This window comes from Erythrolamprus reginae, chromosome 8, assembly GCF_031021105.1.
Source record: "Erythrolamprus reginae isolate rEryReg1 chromosome 8, rEryReg1.hap1, whole genome shotgun sequence".
In the NCBI taxonomy this organism is placed as follows: Eukaryota; Metazoa; Chordata; class Lepidosauria; order Squamata; family Dipsadidae; genus Erythrolamprus; species Erythrolamprus reginae.
The window spans coordinates 19,054,597-19,072,747 of NC_091957.1; the positions used below are offsets into that span (position 1 = coordinate 19,054,597).

Genomic DNA, 18,151 nt, shown 5'->3' on the forward strand with positions numbered 1-18,151 from the left:
CCCCACACCGACAAATTCATCACATGGACTACTCCAGCTCTTTCAATGTCCACTATCCTGGCTGGTGCTGAACAAAGGATGACCTTGAATCTTCTGGAAGGAATTTGTTCTGGCTAGTATTTTTCCCCTCTCATGCAACCAACCCTCCCTAATTCCCATAGTACTATTCTACTTGTGTCAGGCCAAAGTATCCAACTTAAAATGATGGCTTTGGCCTGACACCTTGTGGGTCATTTAGTCCAACCCCTCACTCAAGTAGTAGTCTGTACACCAGGGGTCCTCAAACTTGGCAACTTTAAGACTTGTGGACTTCAACTCCCAGGACTTCAACTCCCTGGCTGGAGAATTCTGGGAGTTGAAGTCCACAAGTCTTAAAGTTGCCAAGTTTGAAGACCTCTGCCCTACATTATTTTGGACAAATGGCAGTCCAATTTCCTCTTGAAACACTCCGAAGGCAAGCTGTTCCGCTGGTGGGGATAAGCAATAAGTACAGCAAATTTCTGTTGCTAAGTGAGACATTTGTTAAGTGACTTTTGTCCCATTTTATGACCTTTCTGCCAAGCTGTTTAGGTGAATCCCTCCATTGACTTTGACTGTCAAAAGATCAGAAAAGAGGATAATCGCATGGCCTCAGGACACTGTGACCGCCATAAATACGAGTCGTTTGCCCATGGGACCGCTGCTGTAATGGTCATTAAGTGTGAAACACTGGTTGTGTCATTTTTTCCAGTGCCGTTGTCAGTTGGGTCACTAAACAAACCGTTGTTAAGTCGACGACTGCCTGCATCACCTGTAATAAAGGCAGTATTAAAAATCAATAAATAATCGAGGAATAAAGGCAGGATAAAGCGAAATACAAATACAAAGTGCTATTGCTAACATGTTGCAAGCCGCCCTGAGTCTAAGGAGAAGGGCGGCATTAAAAAATTGAATAACTAAATAAATATGTACATGAACTCAAGGTAGCTTCCATGTGGGGGGGGGGTAGCCCCCAAAGGACCCCATGGGGTCAGCATAACCGCACCTCCACAGAAATTCCTTTTTTAAAAAATGACTTTCCATGGTGGAGACTGAATTCGAACCCAAGACTCCCTGCTCCTAACCCAACATTTTTGAGTCCCTGCACCAAACTGGCTCTCAAACTGACTCAACTAACCTTGTTTTTCTGGTTTTCCAGGGCCCTGAACCCTAAAGAAGCAACATTCAACAAACACGCATCCCAACTAACTAGGTTTAGCTGGTAAACCTGGTTTAATGCCTTCCACAAGACCATTTCCAAGGAAAGAAGACAAAAGGCCTTCTGGTTCAAACTTTGAGAGCCGCCCAGAGTCCAGAAAGAGTTGGGCGGCCTATAAATCTAATTAATTAAATTAATTAAACTGCCTCTTCTAGATACCCAAAACGGGTGAAAACGGCAGCCAATTTTATAGGCCTCAAATTAATACTATCAATAAAACACTGTAAATAAAGAAGTTTGGCGGGAAAGGACACCCCATATTTCTGAGGCATTAATGAACCTTCACCTCCTCGTTGCACTTAAATTTCTTTCTTTTCTCATTTTATTTCTCGTTTCACATTGACTAAAAGCGCGCCTCCTTCGCAGGGCCTAGACTTGAGGCCTTCAATTAGCAATGAAGCGACCGGGCGAGGGCGCAGGCGCCTAGTAGTCGCCGTAGGACTTAAAAGGGAATCGTTTCGTGAGCTCTTTTCTTTTAATCCAGAGGTAGGCAAAATTTGCTCTTCTAAGACATGTGGACTTCAACTCCCAGAATCCCTGAGCTAGCATGTTTGGCCCAGGAATTCTGGGCATTGAAGTTCACAACTCACAGAAGAGCCAACTTTGCCTATCCATTGACACCATAGATTTACGAAACATATACTGTAGTTTGTATCATTACATTCCGAGTTCCCCCAAAGAATATTTTTTTGTTACCATCGCAGTGTTTTCCCGCTGGGAATAACATACTGATCTGTACTTTTATGAAGATTTATATGTATTATATCATATGTATTATATATAACATATCAATATGTATTATGTGAATGAAGTCGTTCGAATGCGAGGCCCAATTATTTGAATTTAGAGGATATCTATGGAGTCGGGTAAATTCGGCTTAATGGGGCTTAATAATAATTCATTAATTTCTTAATGAACGGGCGTGCAATTGATTTGCACTAGAAGAACCCTAAAAACGACGTTGTTTTGCCCTTGAAATGGAGTCCTAATTCCGGAAGTCATGTCTTTTGAACACCTCTCTATTTGTAAGTCTACAAAGCGGGGAGTAAAGCTCTTGATGACGTTAAATGTCGCGCCGCGGCGACGGCGGATGAGGTCCGAAAACAGCGACAATGACAGAAAAGAAGGAGAAAAAGAAGAAGAGGCGTCGGGTTGCTTTTTCTTTCCGCCATGCCGCTGGAAGCCGGGCCGGCTCGCCTGGTCCGTTCGGCTCAGAAGGATGAGCTCTACCGGGGAGCGTTGAAAAGCAAGGCCGGGACCGTCTTTTCCGGCCTGGCGGGTGAGGCGCCTCCTTTTCACCCGAAGTCTTTTTTTTCCTGGGCGTTTTGCCTTCAATGCGAATTTCAATGGAAATAAATACACATTATACGTGTTTTATCTAGAATTCCAGGTTGGTTGGCTTAGGAAACCAAATCCAGGAGCTTTGTGTGAGAAAAGAAGAAATCAAGAATTTCAGAGTGGCCTATTTTTGTCATTCATCAGTAACCATCCCTTCCTTCCTTCCTTCTTTCCATCTTATCGTATCTTCTCTATCCATCCAACTTATCTACTCTTTATATCTATCGATAATATATCTCTATTCACTATCTATCTAATCTTCTATATCTTTTCTTTCTTAATTTCTTTCATTAAATTGATTGATTGATTGATATGCTGCCCCTCTCTGAGGAATTTTAGAAGTGATTCAAGGGGGTGAACATATCAGACGTGCAATCCTCTTTTCCCCCCCTTTTAACCATAACAACAATCCTGTGAGGTGAGCTGGGCTGAAGAAGGTGTCACTCGCCCAAAATCCTAACTTTCGTGCTTAAGGCAGGGTGAGAACTTGCAGTCTCCTGTTTTCCAGTTAACCACTAGAGCAAACTGCAATTATTATTATTATTATTCTAGCAACGGCAATAAGCATTTAGACCGGTGGTTCCCAACCTTTCTAATGCTGCGACCCCTTAAACACAGTTCCTCATGTTGTGGTGACCCCCAACCATAAGTCGAGCTCCAATTCTCCAAACAGAGCTTGAAGCTGATTGGCGGGAAGGTCAGCTGACAGCCCCACTGTCAATGCCGGATTGGTCAGATTGAAAAAATAGGTTCCAAGGGCACCAGAATAGAAGCTTTAGTTCCTGACATCGTGGGAAATTTGTCTTTTCCCGTGGTCTTCTTAGGTGACCCCTGTGAAACGGTCGTTTGACCCCCAAAGGGGTCCCGACCCCCAGGTTGAGAACCACTGATTTAGACTTACATACCGCTCCGTAGTGCTTTTACAGCCCTCTCTAAGCAGTATACAGAATCAGCCTATTTGCCCCCAACAGTCTGGGTCCCCATTTGACCCACCTCAGAAGGATGGGAGGCAGAGTCATCATCATATTATTATTATTATTATTATTATTATTATTATTATTATTATTATTTTCTACAATTGTGTCGCAGCAGCCAGTTGTTTTGCCAGATTCGGCATTAGTTACAAGCCAAGCCCCACCTAGGGGCCTAGGATGTCCCATCATAATATATTTTCGAAATATATGTGCTGAACCAAGCAGTCAACTGAACATTTTAAAAGTGTCACATATACCACTGACTAGTGCTAATGGTTGACACAGGTTGCTGCCAGCGTCTGAGGTATCAAGCAAGTATCTTCAAATATATGATGTTCCGAGTAACACAGTTTTTTGCAGTTTGGCTGTCAGTTGTATATACAGTGGTACCTCTACTTAAGAACTTGAACACCCGGGTCTTATCTAGAAAAGTTCTTAAGTAAAGGCGTAATAGAAAAACATTGTTTTTTCTTGTCATGTAATTCCGTATATTCTGGTTCCTTAGGTGCTAAAATCTGGTTAGAATGGCAGAAAGAGATTGAACTCCTTGCCGACGTTGCCTATTTCACCCTTACTACTCTTTCAGGTAACAATTCTATCTGAATTGATTTGTGCTAAATTTCCGATCATTTGAAGTTTACTGAAAATTAGAGGGGGCCTTCAAGTCTGACCTTGTGTTTGGGTCACGAATGGAAGATTGAAGCAGCTGAAAATAGATGGCTGTCCAGCCATAATTGGTTCCAGCTTCAAAGCTTAACTCTTTCCCAGCCACATTCCTTTTCACAAATCTAAATACACCCAGTTCCTTCTTGTCACAGTGTTTCGTTTATATCTATTCCTTTTTTGTTCTTGATTGCTTGTCATGAGCAATATATTTTTAATTAAGAGCTGTGGTAGTGCAGTGGTTAGAATGCAGGACTTTAAGCTCTTCTGCTGACTGCCTGCTGCTTGCAATTAGGCAATTCAAATCTCACCCAGTCTCAAGGTCGACTCTGCCTCCGAAGCTGGTTGCAGAAACGGGTCAGGAGATTAACCGAGGGGCAGAGATCATTTCTCGCCCAGGCTGTTCATATCGTCAAACAAAGCATCCCGTTTCTCCGCAGGTTGCATTTAGCTGTCTTTTACATGAGAGAAGGACTAGGGGAGATATCATAGCAGTGTTCCAATATCCCAAGGGTTGCCACAGAGGAGTCAAGCTATTCTCCAAAGCACCTTTGGGTAGAACAAGAAGCAATGGATGGAAACTAAACAAGGAGAGAAGCAACTAAGAAGTAAGGAGAAATTTCCTGACAGTGAGAACAATTCATCCATGGAACAGCTTGCCTCCAGAAGTTGAAAATGCTCCAACACTGGAAGTTTTTAAAGAAGAGATTGGATAACTATTTGTCTGAAGTGGTGTAGGATTTCCAGCCTAAGCAGGGGGTTGGACTAGAATAGCAATAGCATTTAGACTTTTATACTGCTTCATAGTGCTTTACTCTAAGCACTGTGACTTATATACTGCTGTGCAGTGCTTTACTTAAATACTATTACACAGTGCTTTACTCTAAGCAGTTTACAGAGAGTCAGCCTCTTGCCCCCAACAATCGGGGTCTCATTTTATTGACCTCGTAAAGATGGAAGACTGAGTCAACCTTGAGCCTACTGAGATTCGATCTGCCAAACTACTAGCAGCCAGTGATCAGCAGAAGTAGCTTGCAGTTCTGCACTCTAACCACTGCGCCACTGAGGCCTCCAAGGTCCCCTCTAATTCTCTATTATTCTATTTCTATTACAGTGTTCCCTCGATTTTCGCGGGGGATGCGTTCCGAGACCGCCCGCGAAAGTCGAATTTCCGCGAAGTAGAGATGCGGAAGTAAATACACTATTTTTGACTATGAACAGTATCACAAGCCTTCCCTTAACACTTTAAACCCCTAAACTGCAATTTCCCATTCCCTTAGCAACCATTTAGATTATTACTCACCATGTTTATTTATTAAAGATTATTAAAAAAAATATTTATTAAAGATGGATGAAAGTTTGGCGATGACATATGACGACATCGGGCGCAAAAAACCATGGTATAGGGAAAAAACCCGCAAAGTATTTTTTAATTAATATTTTTGAAAAACCGTGGTATAGCCGTTTTGCGAAGTTCGAACCCGCGAAAACCGAGGGACCACTGTATTTCTATTTCTATTATTTCCATTCCTATTTCTATTATTCTTTTCTGAAGTTGTGCTTGTAATAATCTCTTCAGGGTTTCTGTCACTGGTTGCCTTTTCTTCCCCCTTTCAGGATATCAAACCCTTGGTGAAGAATACGTCAATGTGATCCAAGTAGACCCATCAAAGAGAAAAGTCCCTTCGTTAAGACGCCGGGCCATTTTGGTCGCTCTGCACACCGTCTTGCCTTACTTGTTGGACAAGGGACTGACCACACTTGAGCAGGAGCTGGAGGCGGTCTCCAGCGGGTTACAGACTCTGCACGGCCGAAATTTCAGCCTGTTGCAAAGCCGGGCGCTACTCCGAAGCTGGTTGCAGAAACGGGTCAGGAGGTTAACCGAGGGGCAGAGATCATTTCTCGCCCAGGCTGTTCATATCGTCAAACAAAGCATCCCGTTTCTCCGCAGGTTGCATTTAGCTGTGTTTTACATGAAGGGCATCTTCTACCATTTCTCTAAAAGGACAACAGGGATCACATATGTGAGTGGGTTCTTGATATGCTTCTGTTTCTAAATTGGGCACCATGACAGATGACTAGAAGGATGCTTCATCAACTTAGTCAGTGGCGCAATCGCTTGTTTGTTTCCCCCCGGAATGTTTCTTGTTGGAAAAAGTAGAGATGATACGTGTTCCAATGCTTAACATACTTTTCGGAGTATAAGACACACCTTAGTTTTGGGGGAGGAAAATAAGGGGAAAAAATATGCCTACCAGGTATTCATCTGGCTAGCCTCCTTAGCCTGGTCAGCTTCAGCACGTTATTTTATCCCCTGGTTAGGGCTGAATTATCTTCAGAGGATATAGCAATGGGGGGGGGGGGGGGAAGCCTGCAAAGAATGAGGACTTGGAAAAAACTTCTTTGGGGTAGCAGTGAAAAAATCCTGCAAACAGGGAAGTTCATTAGTATCTCGTTAGGGCTGAAAAAAGCCTGCAAGCTGAGAAGATCATTAGCATCTCGTTAGGGCTGAGAATAACATTTATTTATTTATTTATTTGTTTGTTTATTTATTTATTTATTTATTAGATTTGTATGCCGCCCCTCTCCGCAGAATAGCAATGAAAATAAACCTACAAGCTAGGAAGATCATTAGCACCTCATTAGGGCTGAAAAAAAGCTTTTTTGGAGGGAGTAGCAATGAAAATAAGCCTACAAGCTGGGAAGATCATTAGCATCTCGTAAAGGCTGGAAAAAAAGTTTTTTCCAAAAAAACTACATTCAGAGTATAAGACACACTCAAATTTTCAGCCTCTTTTCTGGGGGGGGGGGGGGGGGTGCGTTGTACACTCTGAAAAATACAGTAACTTAAAATATGCAACTTGCTTTGTTTTCACTGGAAAAGGTCTTACATCACTAAATGAATCTGGCATAAAAATTATTGAGGGATGGCTTGGAGAGCCAGTTTGGTGTAGTGCTTAAGGAAGGTGCTTGCTCCTCTAGAAACCAAGAGACTGTGAGTTCTAGTCCTGCTTTACAGTTTAGAGCCATCTAGGTGACTTTGGGAAGAGTCTCTTTTCCCTCAACCCACCTCCCAAGGGTGGGGGAAAATTGGAGAACGGAGGAGTATTAGGCATGTTTCTCCATTTTCAATTTAATGACCCCATAATCCCTTGCGAGGTGGAATCTGGGGATTTGAGCGGAGCTAGCTAACTGTTTTACAGGCCCACTGCCCTTCCCGGGATGCGGAGTTATAGTTCAGCCGATATATTCTCATTGCGCCCAGAGAAATACCTGCTGCTACCTAGGATCGAACTCATACCGTCCTGATTGTGAGGCCAGAACTCCACCTCTAGGCCATCACACCCACTCCCTAGTATTAGGTATATTTGCCACCCATTTAAAAAAATAATAAAGGGATAAAATTCAATCAAACGTCCTTAATTGGGAGACATTTCACAAGATGAAAGCATTAATCTATTTGCAGGAAGCTTGCAATCTTAAAAAAGAATAGTCTTTCTCACGCACGAAACATTGAAACAAAGCTCCTTCTGTGCCCAATTCCTTTGTAAGTATTTAATTATTAAGTTACCTTCCATTGATGGCTTTGCTTGATTCTTCTGTTCTCCAGTTACGCTCTGCGGGTTTCACCGAAGACGACAAAAGCATTCGGTCCACTTACAGGCTGCTTGGAATCGTTTCATTCCTCCACCTGGGGCTGACCCTTGGCATCTACACGTACAACCTCCGACATCGGCAGAGGGCACAGAAAGAATGGAAGCTACACCGGAACGTCTCCTATCAGATGTGTGAAGCCTGGATTTTCTTTTTATTTTACAGGGAAAGAGGATTGATACCAACAAGGAGTGCCTCGGCAGCATTTAAAATTTAGTTTTTAACGAAATTAACTACCGTTGCAATGGAGAAGATTCTTAAATAAATATAATTAGAAATAGAGGATTGAGCATGTATTAAAGAAATTCATATGGGAGTTGGACAAAATAGGATAGAAAGCAAATTAAAAATTAGAATATCTTGTAAATAATCAAGTGAAATTAAATATTGAGGAATTATTCAATTAAATATTATACTATATTATTATATAATATAGAGAATTGTTAAGATACATTATAATGTAGGTAAGGTTTTAGTAAATAAGTTATACAGTACTGACAAATATATGGAAGAAATGGATACTGAGTTAGAAATGTAAATATTTACAATATATGTATATGAAATTTTGTACTGATCTTTAGCTATAATTAAGATAGGAACCAAGTCGCCTCTTAAACGCCGTCTTTCAAGGCTGAAGAGACCAAGGCGTTGCAACCTGGTATCGTAAGGGAGGGGCTCCATTTCCTTTATCATTCTTATTGTCCTTTTCTGCACCTTTTCCAGTTCCATTATATCCTTTTGAGGTGCGGGGTGACCAGAACTGTAAACAGAACTCCAAGTTTGGTCTCACCATCGATTTGTGCAGAGGCAATACAACACTTTCCGACTTATTTTCAATTCCCTTCCTAATCATGCCAAGCATGGAATTTGCTTGTTTTACTGCTGCTGCGCACTGGGTTGGCATCTTCATTGAGCTGTCCACCAAAACCCCAAGGTCCCTTTCTTGAGTTGTCTCAGAAAGTTTGGTCATTCTAGATGTGAATGAATGAAATATTCTCATTGAATATTTCATTTGCACAACTATTCTATTTGCACAATAGCAGGTGAAGTTGACTGTCCATCAGTGTTGCTTCCTAAGTGGACAGTTTGATTTCACAGAAGTTTGATTGACTTGGAGTTATATTCTGTTGTTTAAGTGTTCCCTTTATTTTATTTTTTTTGAGCAGTGTATAAAAAATACGTTATCAAAACACATACTGAAAGGGGGGGGGGGAAAGTAGATGAAAGAAAGGATCATGTTATATAGGGCCATATTTGTACCATAGATGCTGCCTGGAGGGAGATTACCCCCTAAAACTTAATTTCTTGTAGAGTTCAATCTCTTTTTTGGCATCGCCTTTCCCAAGTGTTAACGCTGTCTTATGTCATCATCTCCTTCAGAAGCCAGCCCGAAGAGAAGATTCTTAGCCGCCATTCACGTTGCTCGCTATGCTTAGAAGAACGCCGGCATGCCACGGCTACACCATGCGGGCACCTCTTCTGCTGGGAATGCATCACCGCGTGGTGTAACACCAAGGTGTGTGCGTTGCCTCCCTCGGACTTTGACCAAAGTTTGCATGCCACTTTTTCTTTAAACTGTTGTAAATTTCTACAGCAATGTACATACAGGTGGTAGGATTTGGCTTTCTCCTTGGGGTTTTTAGAAACTCTCTAATTTGATAGGTGATGTTTTTTGACATGCAGAGTTTTCATTCCCTCCCCCAAATCTACAGCTCAAAGTGGCAAAGTTTATCCGTAGTTCAGAATCGGCTGCAAGACCAGTTTTATAATTTATTGTTTCAAACCTGAGAGCAATTTTGGTTTATATATTAAAACATGTTTAAATATATTTAATTATACTGTGGTACCTCTACTTATGAACTTAATTCATTCCGTGACCAGGTTCTTAAGTAGAAAAGTTTGTAAGAGGCAGCAATTTTTCCCCTGGGAATCAATGTAAAAGCAAATAATGTGTGCGATTTGGGAAACCATAGGGAGGGTGGAAGCCCTGTTCTCCGTACTGAAGGAGCGGGTCCAGCAGTCACATGGGTTGCTCATGTCCAATCCGGTGGAACTGAGCCTAGTATTAAAAAAGCTTGCCGGATCCGCCCCTTCCCCAGAATTCGCTCAGTTCGCATATCCTGCGGTTGTATTGTGATAGCTCGTTCAACATTCTAACACCTTCCCTTCGATCTTTTTCTTCAAAAGTAGTAAGATTTGTTTTATCATTATTAATTACTTGCACTAATAGCGCCAGCCGTTTGCGGCTCGGCTTTTTTCCTTTGGAGAAGTTGCGGTTTCGTTTTCCCCCGGCGGTTTTGCCGGTTACGATCCCAGCGGCCGCTTGTGGATTCTTCTAATCCTTTGGCCCGGAGGTCCTGGTGCAAGTATTAATTTATTGATTTATTGATTATTTATTGTATACAAATATTTAAGGGCTTAATAAATACCTCCTGCGGAGTGAGACGCCTTCTAGTCTCCTGGACTTAGTCGATCGCTTCCCCTTTAAGAAATCTTACGGAGCGATTTTTTCGGCGCGAAGGCCTTCGCGCCCTTTTTAAATCTAGGCCTCTCGTGTTGGCCTCCTGCCAGCCGCGTAGGCCTCAGTCCACCGCGTGGATCCCGGAGCGGGCCTTGGGGGTCCCAGGCTAAATTCTCCACCGGCTAAGCCTCCAACCAGAGTGCCTTGGTTTACTTAATTATAAAGTTTAGGGAGGCTGGCCCCGCTGGATTTGGGGGCACGAACTCTGGGTTTGCCCAGATTGTCCTCAAGTTTCAGCAGCTTCGAGGCCTCGAAGCAGGATCCATTCCTCTTGGGAAGTCCTTGAAATTCTTCTCCTTATTATTCAGTTATTGGCTCAGCCTTGTCTTCTGTTAATTGTCAGACTATGGCTACCTTTCCCAAGAGAGGCACAACTAAAGGTCCCAGAGAGGCCAGGCCTACAGGCGATGAGATTACTAGTATCCCCCAGGCCTCTTCCTCCTCTTCTCCAGGGGCCCGCCCCTCGACCAAGGTCACCAGGGCCGAGAAGAGTAGGGACCTAGCCCTACAAAAAATTCATGACAAATCAGCAAAACGTTTGAAAGTGCAGGCCCAAGTAATCAGTAGTCAAGACCCCCCAGAGGTTTCTAGTCTACCTCCTTCTGGGGTCCCTGTGTTATCTCTGGATGAGCCAAACCTAGACAGACCCCAACCTAACCTATGGGGCATAGGTCCAGAGGAACCAGATATTATTGAAGATTCCCCCCAGCCAGGATCCTCCCAGGCCTTTAGGGATTCTTCTGCCATTTCTGCTGATATTTTCCAGTTTACCTCCTGAGTTCCAATCTATTTTTGCTGTGTTGTCCAAAGCCATTGATGCCAAACTCTCCACCATCAATGAGCTTCCCTTACCTCCTCCTCCTTCTCGTCCCTCCCGCCCCTTGGGTTCTTCCCCAGCGGTCAGAGCTCCTATTCAGGATGATTCAGATTCCTCCCAGGACGAATATGAGGATATGGAGGATGATGAGGATCCTTTTCAAGGCTTATCAGATGATGAGGAATCCCAAATTAAGGTTCCTTCTCCAATTACTATTTTTCCTTCTCAATTATTCAAATCTCTTCTCCTCAAAGCTAGAATTTCTACGGGATTAGCGGCCCAGGAGAAACAAGCCTCCACTTCCACTGATCCCCCGGAGGAGAATTTACCCTACTTCACAGAGGAACAGGAGGATAACGAGGTAATTCCTATGCCTAAATTGTTTAAAGATGCTTTACTCAAACAGTGGGAATTTCCAGCCTCTGGCCTTAATCCCTCCACCAAGGACAGAAAGTTGTACAAACTTTCCTCTTCCTATGAAGAGCTTCTATCCTTTCCCAAACCGGATGAACCTGTCAAGATCCTTCACTCGGCAGCGGCTGTGCCAGGCGAGGCGGAGGAAGTCCTCCGCCCAGAGGACAAGCGCATTGAGCAAATGCTCAAAAGAGGATTCACCGCTGATTCCTGGGCCATTAAAAGTTCTGCAGCGGCTTCCTTTTTCTCCAGAGCCATGCTGCTGTGGCTTCGCCAACTTCAACAGCATATTCCTCCCGATGACTTGAGAGGTCAACAAGACTTCAACAAGGTCTTTGCAGCTGCCCAGTACGTGGCTGATACCACCTTGCAATCTACTAGATTTTCTGCTAAGTCTATTGCAGCTTCTACAACGGCAAGAAGACTCCTATGGATTCGCCCTTGGCAAGCGGGAGTTCGCCAGAAGTGGCAGTTATCCCAGGGTCCCTTAAAGCGCGACCTTCTCTTCGGTGATCTTCTGGATCCACTCCTCACGGAAACCACGGATAAGAAGAAAGTTTTGGGTCCAACCACAAAAAAGGCTACCAAAACGCAGTCCTTTCGTCGCCCAGGGCGCCAGCAAGATCAAGCGGCTTCCTATCAGAGATCTCCAGGTCAGTATTCCCCCCGCTTTCGTTCCCAAGGTAGGAACTCCAGGGGCAGAGGGTTTCGCTTCCAAAGGGGAGCGTCCTCTAACAGGGCGTCAAAAAAACCTAGATGGTAATTTTTCCTCAATTCCCATAGGGGGTCGCCTAGCCCATTTCGCCTCTAATTGGCGTCTCATCTCCAAGGACCCTTGGGTCATTGACACTGTTCAAACAGGCCTTCTTTTAGAAATTATTTCTCCTCCCCCTAAACGTTTTATTTCCTGCCCTTCTCCCAGGTCCTCCTCAGATTGTAACCGTATGGAGGAGGCCATTTCTCATCTATTGTCCATCAGAGCCATTCAACCGGTCCCTTCCGGTCAGAAGGGCCTAGGTTTTTACTCCATCCTATTTATGGTTCCAAAGTCCTCCGGAGGTTGGAGAGCTATTTTGGATTTAAAGATACTAAACCTATTCATCAAATATAGGAAGTTTAAGATGCACTCCTTATCTTCTATTTTGGCCGCCATTCACACGGGAGATTTCATGGTCTCCTTAGACCTCACTGAGGCCTACCTTCACATTCCTATAGCCAAATGCCACAAAAAAATTTTACGTTTTTCCTTTCAAGGCAGGCATTTCCAGTATAGGGCGATGCCATTTGGCCTTTCCTCGGCCCTCGGGTCTTTACAAAGCTCTTGGGGTCCCTGGCGGCCTATATCCGGGCGTTTCCCATCCACATTTTATGTTATCTTGATGATATTTTGGTCCATGGGAACTCCCTAGAGAAAGTGAAAACTGACCTTTCTGTCACCATGTCAGTCCTTCAGGACCATGGATTTTCCATCAACTTTGATAAAAGTCACCTCCAACCTTCCACATCCATTTCTCACCTGGGATCCATTATTGATTCAGAATCCTCCCAGGTTTTTCTCTCTCCCGAGAGAAAACTCAGTATAGTGGAGTTAATTTCTAACATCTTATCTAATTCTTCAGTATCCATAGTAACTCTCTCTTCCCTTTTGGGGAAGATGGTGTCATGCATAGGCATCATTCCCTGGGCTCGCCTTTATGCTAGGGAACTCCAGTGGCTCCTGTTACCTTTTCAGAGATCGGGGCACAGCAACTCAAATCGGCGCATTGTCATCCCACTAAGTGTTCGCAGATCCTTCAAGTGGTGGAAGTCTCCGGCCATGGACAGAGGATCCCCGTTCAGGTGCCCGGATCAATTTGTCATCACCACAGATGCCAGTCTATCGGGATGGGGCGCCCACGCCCAGGGGATGATAGCCCAGGGCACGTGGTCCCCAGAGGAAGCTTCCAGGCCAATCAATTGGCTAGAGTTAAGAGCCGTTTCCCTGGCTCTGAAGCATTTCTCTCCTCGCATTCCCAGCCGGCATGTTCTCATTCTCACCGACAACATTGCCATATCTGCAGACAGGGGGGCACGAGATCCAAGGCTCTCATGAGGGAGGCCCTCAAGTTGGGCCTCTGGGCGGAAAAACATCTCCAGTCGCTCCTAGCCGACCACATCTCGGGGAGCCTCAACGTCCAGGCGGATTGGCTATCCCGAGCAACGATAGACCCAGGAGAGTGGAACCTCCACCAAGACCTGTTCCATCAAATCAGCCTCAGATTCGGCCTACCAATCCTGGATCTCTTCGCGACCAATGCGAACGCCCAACTCCCTCGCTTCTTTTCCAGATTTCCATCCCCGGGAGCGGAAGCAATCAATGCCCTCCGGAGTCCATGGCCTCCAGGCCTACTCTACGCATTTCCTCCAATTCCAATCCTCCCGGACGTGATTCACAAGGTCCTCACCGAGAGGGCCCGAGTAATCTTAATCGCCCCTCATTGGCCCCGCCGGCCCTGGTTCGCGGATCTCCAACAGCTGTCCGTCCAGGACCCTTGGCGACTCCCCGTTTCGGGGGATATGCTGCGACAGGGGGCCTCTTTCCATCCAGACCCGGAGTGGTTCCTCCTCACCGCCTGGCTGTTATCAGGAGAGACTTAGAACTGCGTGGTCATGACCCCGACTCAGTGGAGGTCATTTTAAAGGCCAGAAGGGGTTCGACCAATCGAATATACGACCACACGTGGTCCAAGTTTCACCAGTGGTGTCTACAGGAAGGTCTTTCCCCTCTGTGCATCCCCATACACAGAATTATTTCCTTCCTTATGCAAGGCTTCCATAAAGGACTTTCCACCAGTACCCTCCGGCGTCATCTGGCTGCCATTTCATCTGTCCTAGGGGGCCCCCGCAGACAGCCTCTCCGAGCCTTCCCTGAAGTTCAGGAATTCCTCAAGGGCATAGCCAACCTCAGACCTTCCAAGGTCCACAGGTATCCATCCTGGGATTTGCCACGGGTTCTCCATTCCCTCACGCAGGCACCATACGAACCCCTAAAATCGGCGTCCCTCAGGTTCTTACCCTTTAAGGTAGCATTCCTGGTGGCTATTACCTCTGCCCGACGCATTTCGGAGCTGGCTGCCCTCTCAATCAGACAGGACCTTTGTCAATTCCATCAGGACAAGGTAGTCTTGCGACTGGACCCCACCTTCTTACCCAAGGTTAGTTCTATGTTCCACAGATCTCAGGATATTGTCCTACCTTCCTTCTGCCTCCAACGAGACCATCCCTTGGCGATTAGATGGCACACCCTGGATCTCACCAGAGCGCTGAGAATCTATATCCAACGCACAGGACCCTTTCGGAGGTCAGAAGCACTTTTTATAGCCTATCATCCCAGAGTCATGGGGGCCAAAGTGTCTTCAACAGTAATAGGCCGTGGGATCAGAGGGACTATATCTAAGGCCTATGAGTCGGCCTCCCTCTCAGTTCCAAGGAACATCTCAGCGCATTCCACCAGGAGCGCAGCCACCTCGGCCGCTTGGGCGACTCAAGCCCCGTTGGAGGAGGTCTGCAAAGCAGCCACTTGGGCCTCGCCAAATTCCTTCATCAGGCACTACAAGATTGATTCTTACGCTTCAGCGGACGCTGCCTTCGGCAGAAGGGTACTCCAATCCGTTATCTCACACGATAGCAATCTAATCCCACCCTAGGGACCATCTATTGGGTATGTCCCATGTGACTGCTGGACCCGCTCCTTCAGTACGGAGAATAGGCGTTGATTGCTTACCTGAACGCCTCTTCTCGTACGGTGAGCGGGTACAGCAGTCACTTCCCGCCCTTGTATGTGTCTTCTTTACTTTTCTATATCCTTCTTCCTCTAACAATGAGAGTTGAACACTGCAGAGCTTCACAACTGAGCCTAGTCTATGGATTCGCGAATTCTGGGGAAGGGGCGGATCCGGCAAGCTTTTTTAATACTAGGCTCAGTTCCACCGGATTGGACATGAGCAACCCATGTGACTGCTGTACCCGCTCACCGTACGAGAAGAGGCGTTCAGGTAAGCAATCAACGCCTATTTCCTCCCAGGAGATTCCTAGAGAGGCTCCACGGAGGCTTCTCCCAGTCTTTTCTGGCCCTGTTTCCTCCAAGGAGATTCCTAGAGGCCCGACAGAGGCGTCTCCCTGCCTTTTCCGGTTACAGTTTCGGAGGCTCAGGTTTGTAAGTGGAAAATGGTTCTTGAGAAGAGGCAAAAAAATCTTGAACACCCAGTGCTTATCTAGAAAAGTTCGTAAGTAGAGGCGTTTGTAGGTAGAGGTACCACTGTGCATATAATTACAGCAGCTAGGATTGTATATGCACAAAGTTGGACATTGAATAGGGTACCGACGGAATGGGAAGTTTTGAGAAAAATTATGGATTGTGCAGAGATGAATAGATTGACTGAAACTTAAACAAGACTCGGATTATTATAAAATTAGGGGGAAGTTTTATAATTGGATAGAAAACTAAGAGATGCATATGTATTAGTAATTGGTTAATTTGAGGAAAAATTGAAATATGAGAATTTGATTTAAATTTTGGAAGCCAGATGGCGAAGATGAGAAATGGTGGTAGCACTATATAATGATATAATGCAAAATGTACTCATTGTTTAGCCTTTAAACATATAGAACTGTATTTTATGAAGTATGTGATATATTATGAATAGTTTCTTTTATTAAAGAGATGATAGATAGATAGATAGATAGATAGATAAAATTATTTAGACTTTTAAGAATTGACAATGTTGTATAAAATAGAAATTTTTAGATGAGGAGAGATAAGAGCCTACATTGAATGAGTAATTAAAAAAGTGTATATTGATTTTCAGCATTGTTGTTGTGTTTATAACTATATGTTGTTTTATTTTATGGTGAAGAAAAAAAAATACCCCAACAATCATGTTTTTAAAAAAGTGAATTATTTTATGCAAGGACTCTGCCTTAAAGACAGGGGTGGTTTTGAAAGCAATTTGAAGGGTTTACATTTCCTAATGCTAATTGTTATTTTTTTCCTTCCCACAGACCGAGTGTCCACTGTGTAGAGAGAAATTTCATCCCCAGAAGCTTATTTACCTTCGACACTTCCGGTAAAGCGATGCCGGTTGGATTGCAAACCGCAAAGAAAAGCCGGAACGAAAATGCAAGCTTTTGAAACGAATACGAGATTTTATTTATTCATTTATTTATATATGAGCAGCATATAAATGCAATAAATAAATAAATAAATATTTGGATAATAAAAGGGCGGCATAGAAATCTAATAAATTATTATTATTGTTATTATTATTATTAAATTGCTGGAATCAAATGGAAGCCAAAATATTTTTTTACTTTCGGGGCCTCTTATAAGAGGAGACAAACCTACCTCAGTTTAAAACAAACTGCTGCTTATTCAAGATTTATTTTAGCTTGAGAGGTTTTAGGAAGGAGGGCTGTCTCAAAAGCAGTTTGAAGTTCTTAAGACCCATCCTAGTGAATGTTGAATTCGTCAAGTTTTGTTTTAAGCACACCTTCGGGATTACTAGCCATCTCTACACCCCACCCTCTTCCCAACATACCTGACACACACCAACTGCATTACCCCACATGATGGAACTGGTTTTTAAAGTTTTAAATCCAGAAGGGCTGTATAACGTAGCTATTGTGGGATGCCTGGCTTGTTAAATATGTGCAGTGCTTTTGCATTCAATTCTACAGACTTGGCTGGTTTTAAAATCCAGTCAAGCTTCCATCGGCACCTCTGAAGCACCGAGCAGCTCTCTCAAAAGAGTCACCTGGTAAACCCCAAATTGCAGATTCAATGACTGGTACCGAACTGGTACAGTCCGTCTTTCTGTATCGACACCTTCCGAGTTTAACGCACTTTAAGCTGGATAGAGCTTGAGAGGCAAATACAGATATTAAGAGATCATAAAGAACAGCTTTCTAGATACCTGTGACATACAGCTCTGGGCAGTAAGGAGCAATCTTGAAAATCCAGAAACAGTCGGAAGGCCACACCTGATGTTTCCAACACAGCTGAGTCCGATAGAAAAACTCACAACATTGGTGAATTATGCTCTAATGTGCTAAGCATGTACCCAGATGGTATAATTAACCTAAGATCCATGTGTGTTTCACTCTGGTTTCATAGCCTTTTCTTCCAAGAGCTTTTTCAAGACCCTATTTTTAAATAGGGAGGGGCGGCATACAAATCTAATTATTATTATTATTATTATAGTGTTCCCTCGATTTTCGCGGGGATGCGTTCCGAGACCGCCCGCGAAAGTTGAATTTCCGCAAAGTAGAGATGCAGAAGTAAATACACTATTTTTGGCTATGAACAGTATCCCAAGCCTTCCCTTAACACTTTAAACCCCTAAATTACAATTTCCAATTCCCTTAGCAACCATTTAGATTATTACTCACCATGTTTATTTATTAAAGTTTATTAAAAAAAATGTTTTTTAAAGGCAGACGAAAGTTTGGCAATAACATATGACGTCATCGGGCGGGAAAAACTGATATAGGGGAAA

At 44.0% G+C, this 18,151-nt stretch overlaps 1 protein-coding gene across 1 annotated transcript; it reads left to right on the top strand.

Annotated features, from left to right (window-relative positions):
- Positions 1–2,323: 2,323 nt before the first annotated feature.
- Positions 2,324–16,901, top strand: PEX10 (peroxisomal biogenesis factor 10). Its single transcript, XM_070758247.1, has 6 exons — positions 2,324–2,516; positions 4,055–4,135; positions 5,830–6,236; positions 7,823–7,998; positions 9,247–9,382; positions 16,659–16,901. Exons 1-6 carry the CDS (start codon positions 2,408–2,410, stop codon positions 16,725–16,727), a joined length of 978 nt encoding a protein of 325 aa, XP_070614348.1. The 5' UTR covers positions 2,324–2,407; the 3' UTR covers positions 16,728–16,901.
- The last annotated feature ends 1,250 nt before the right edge of the window (positions 16,902–18,151 follow it).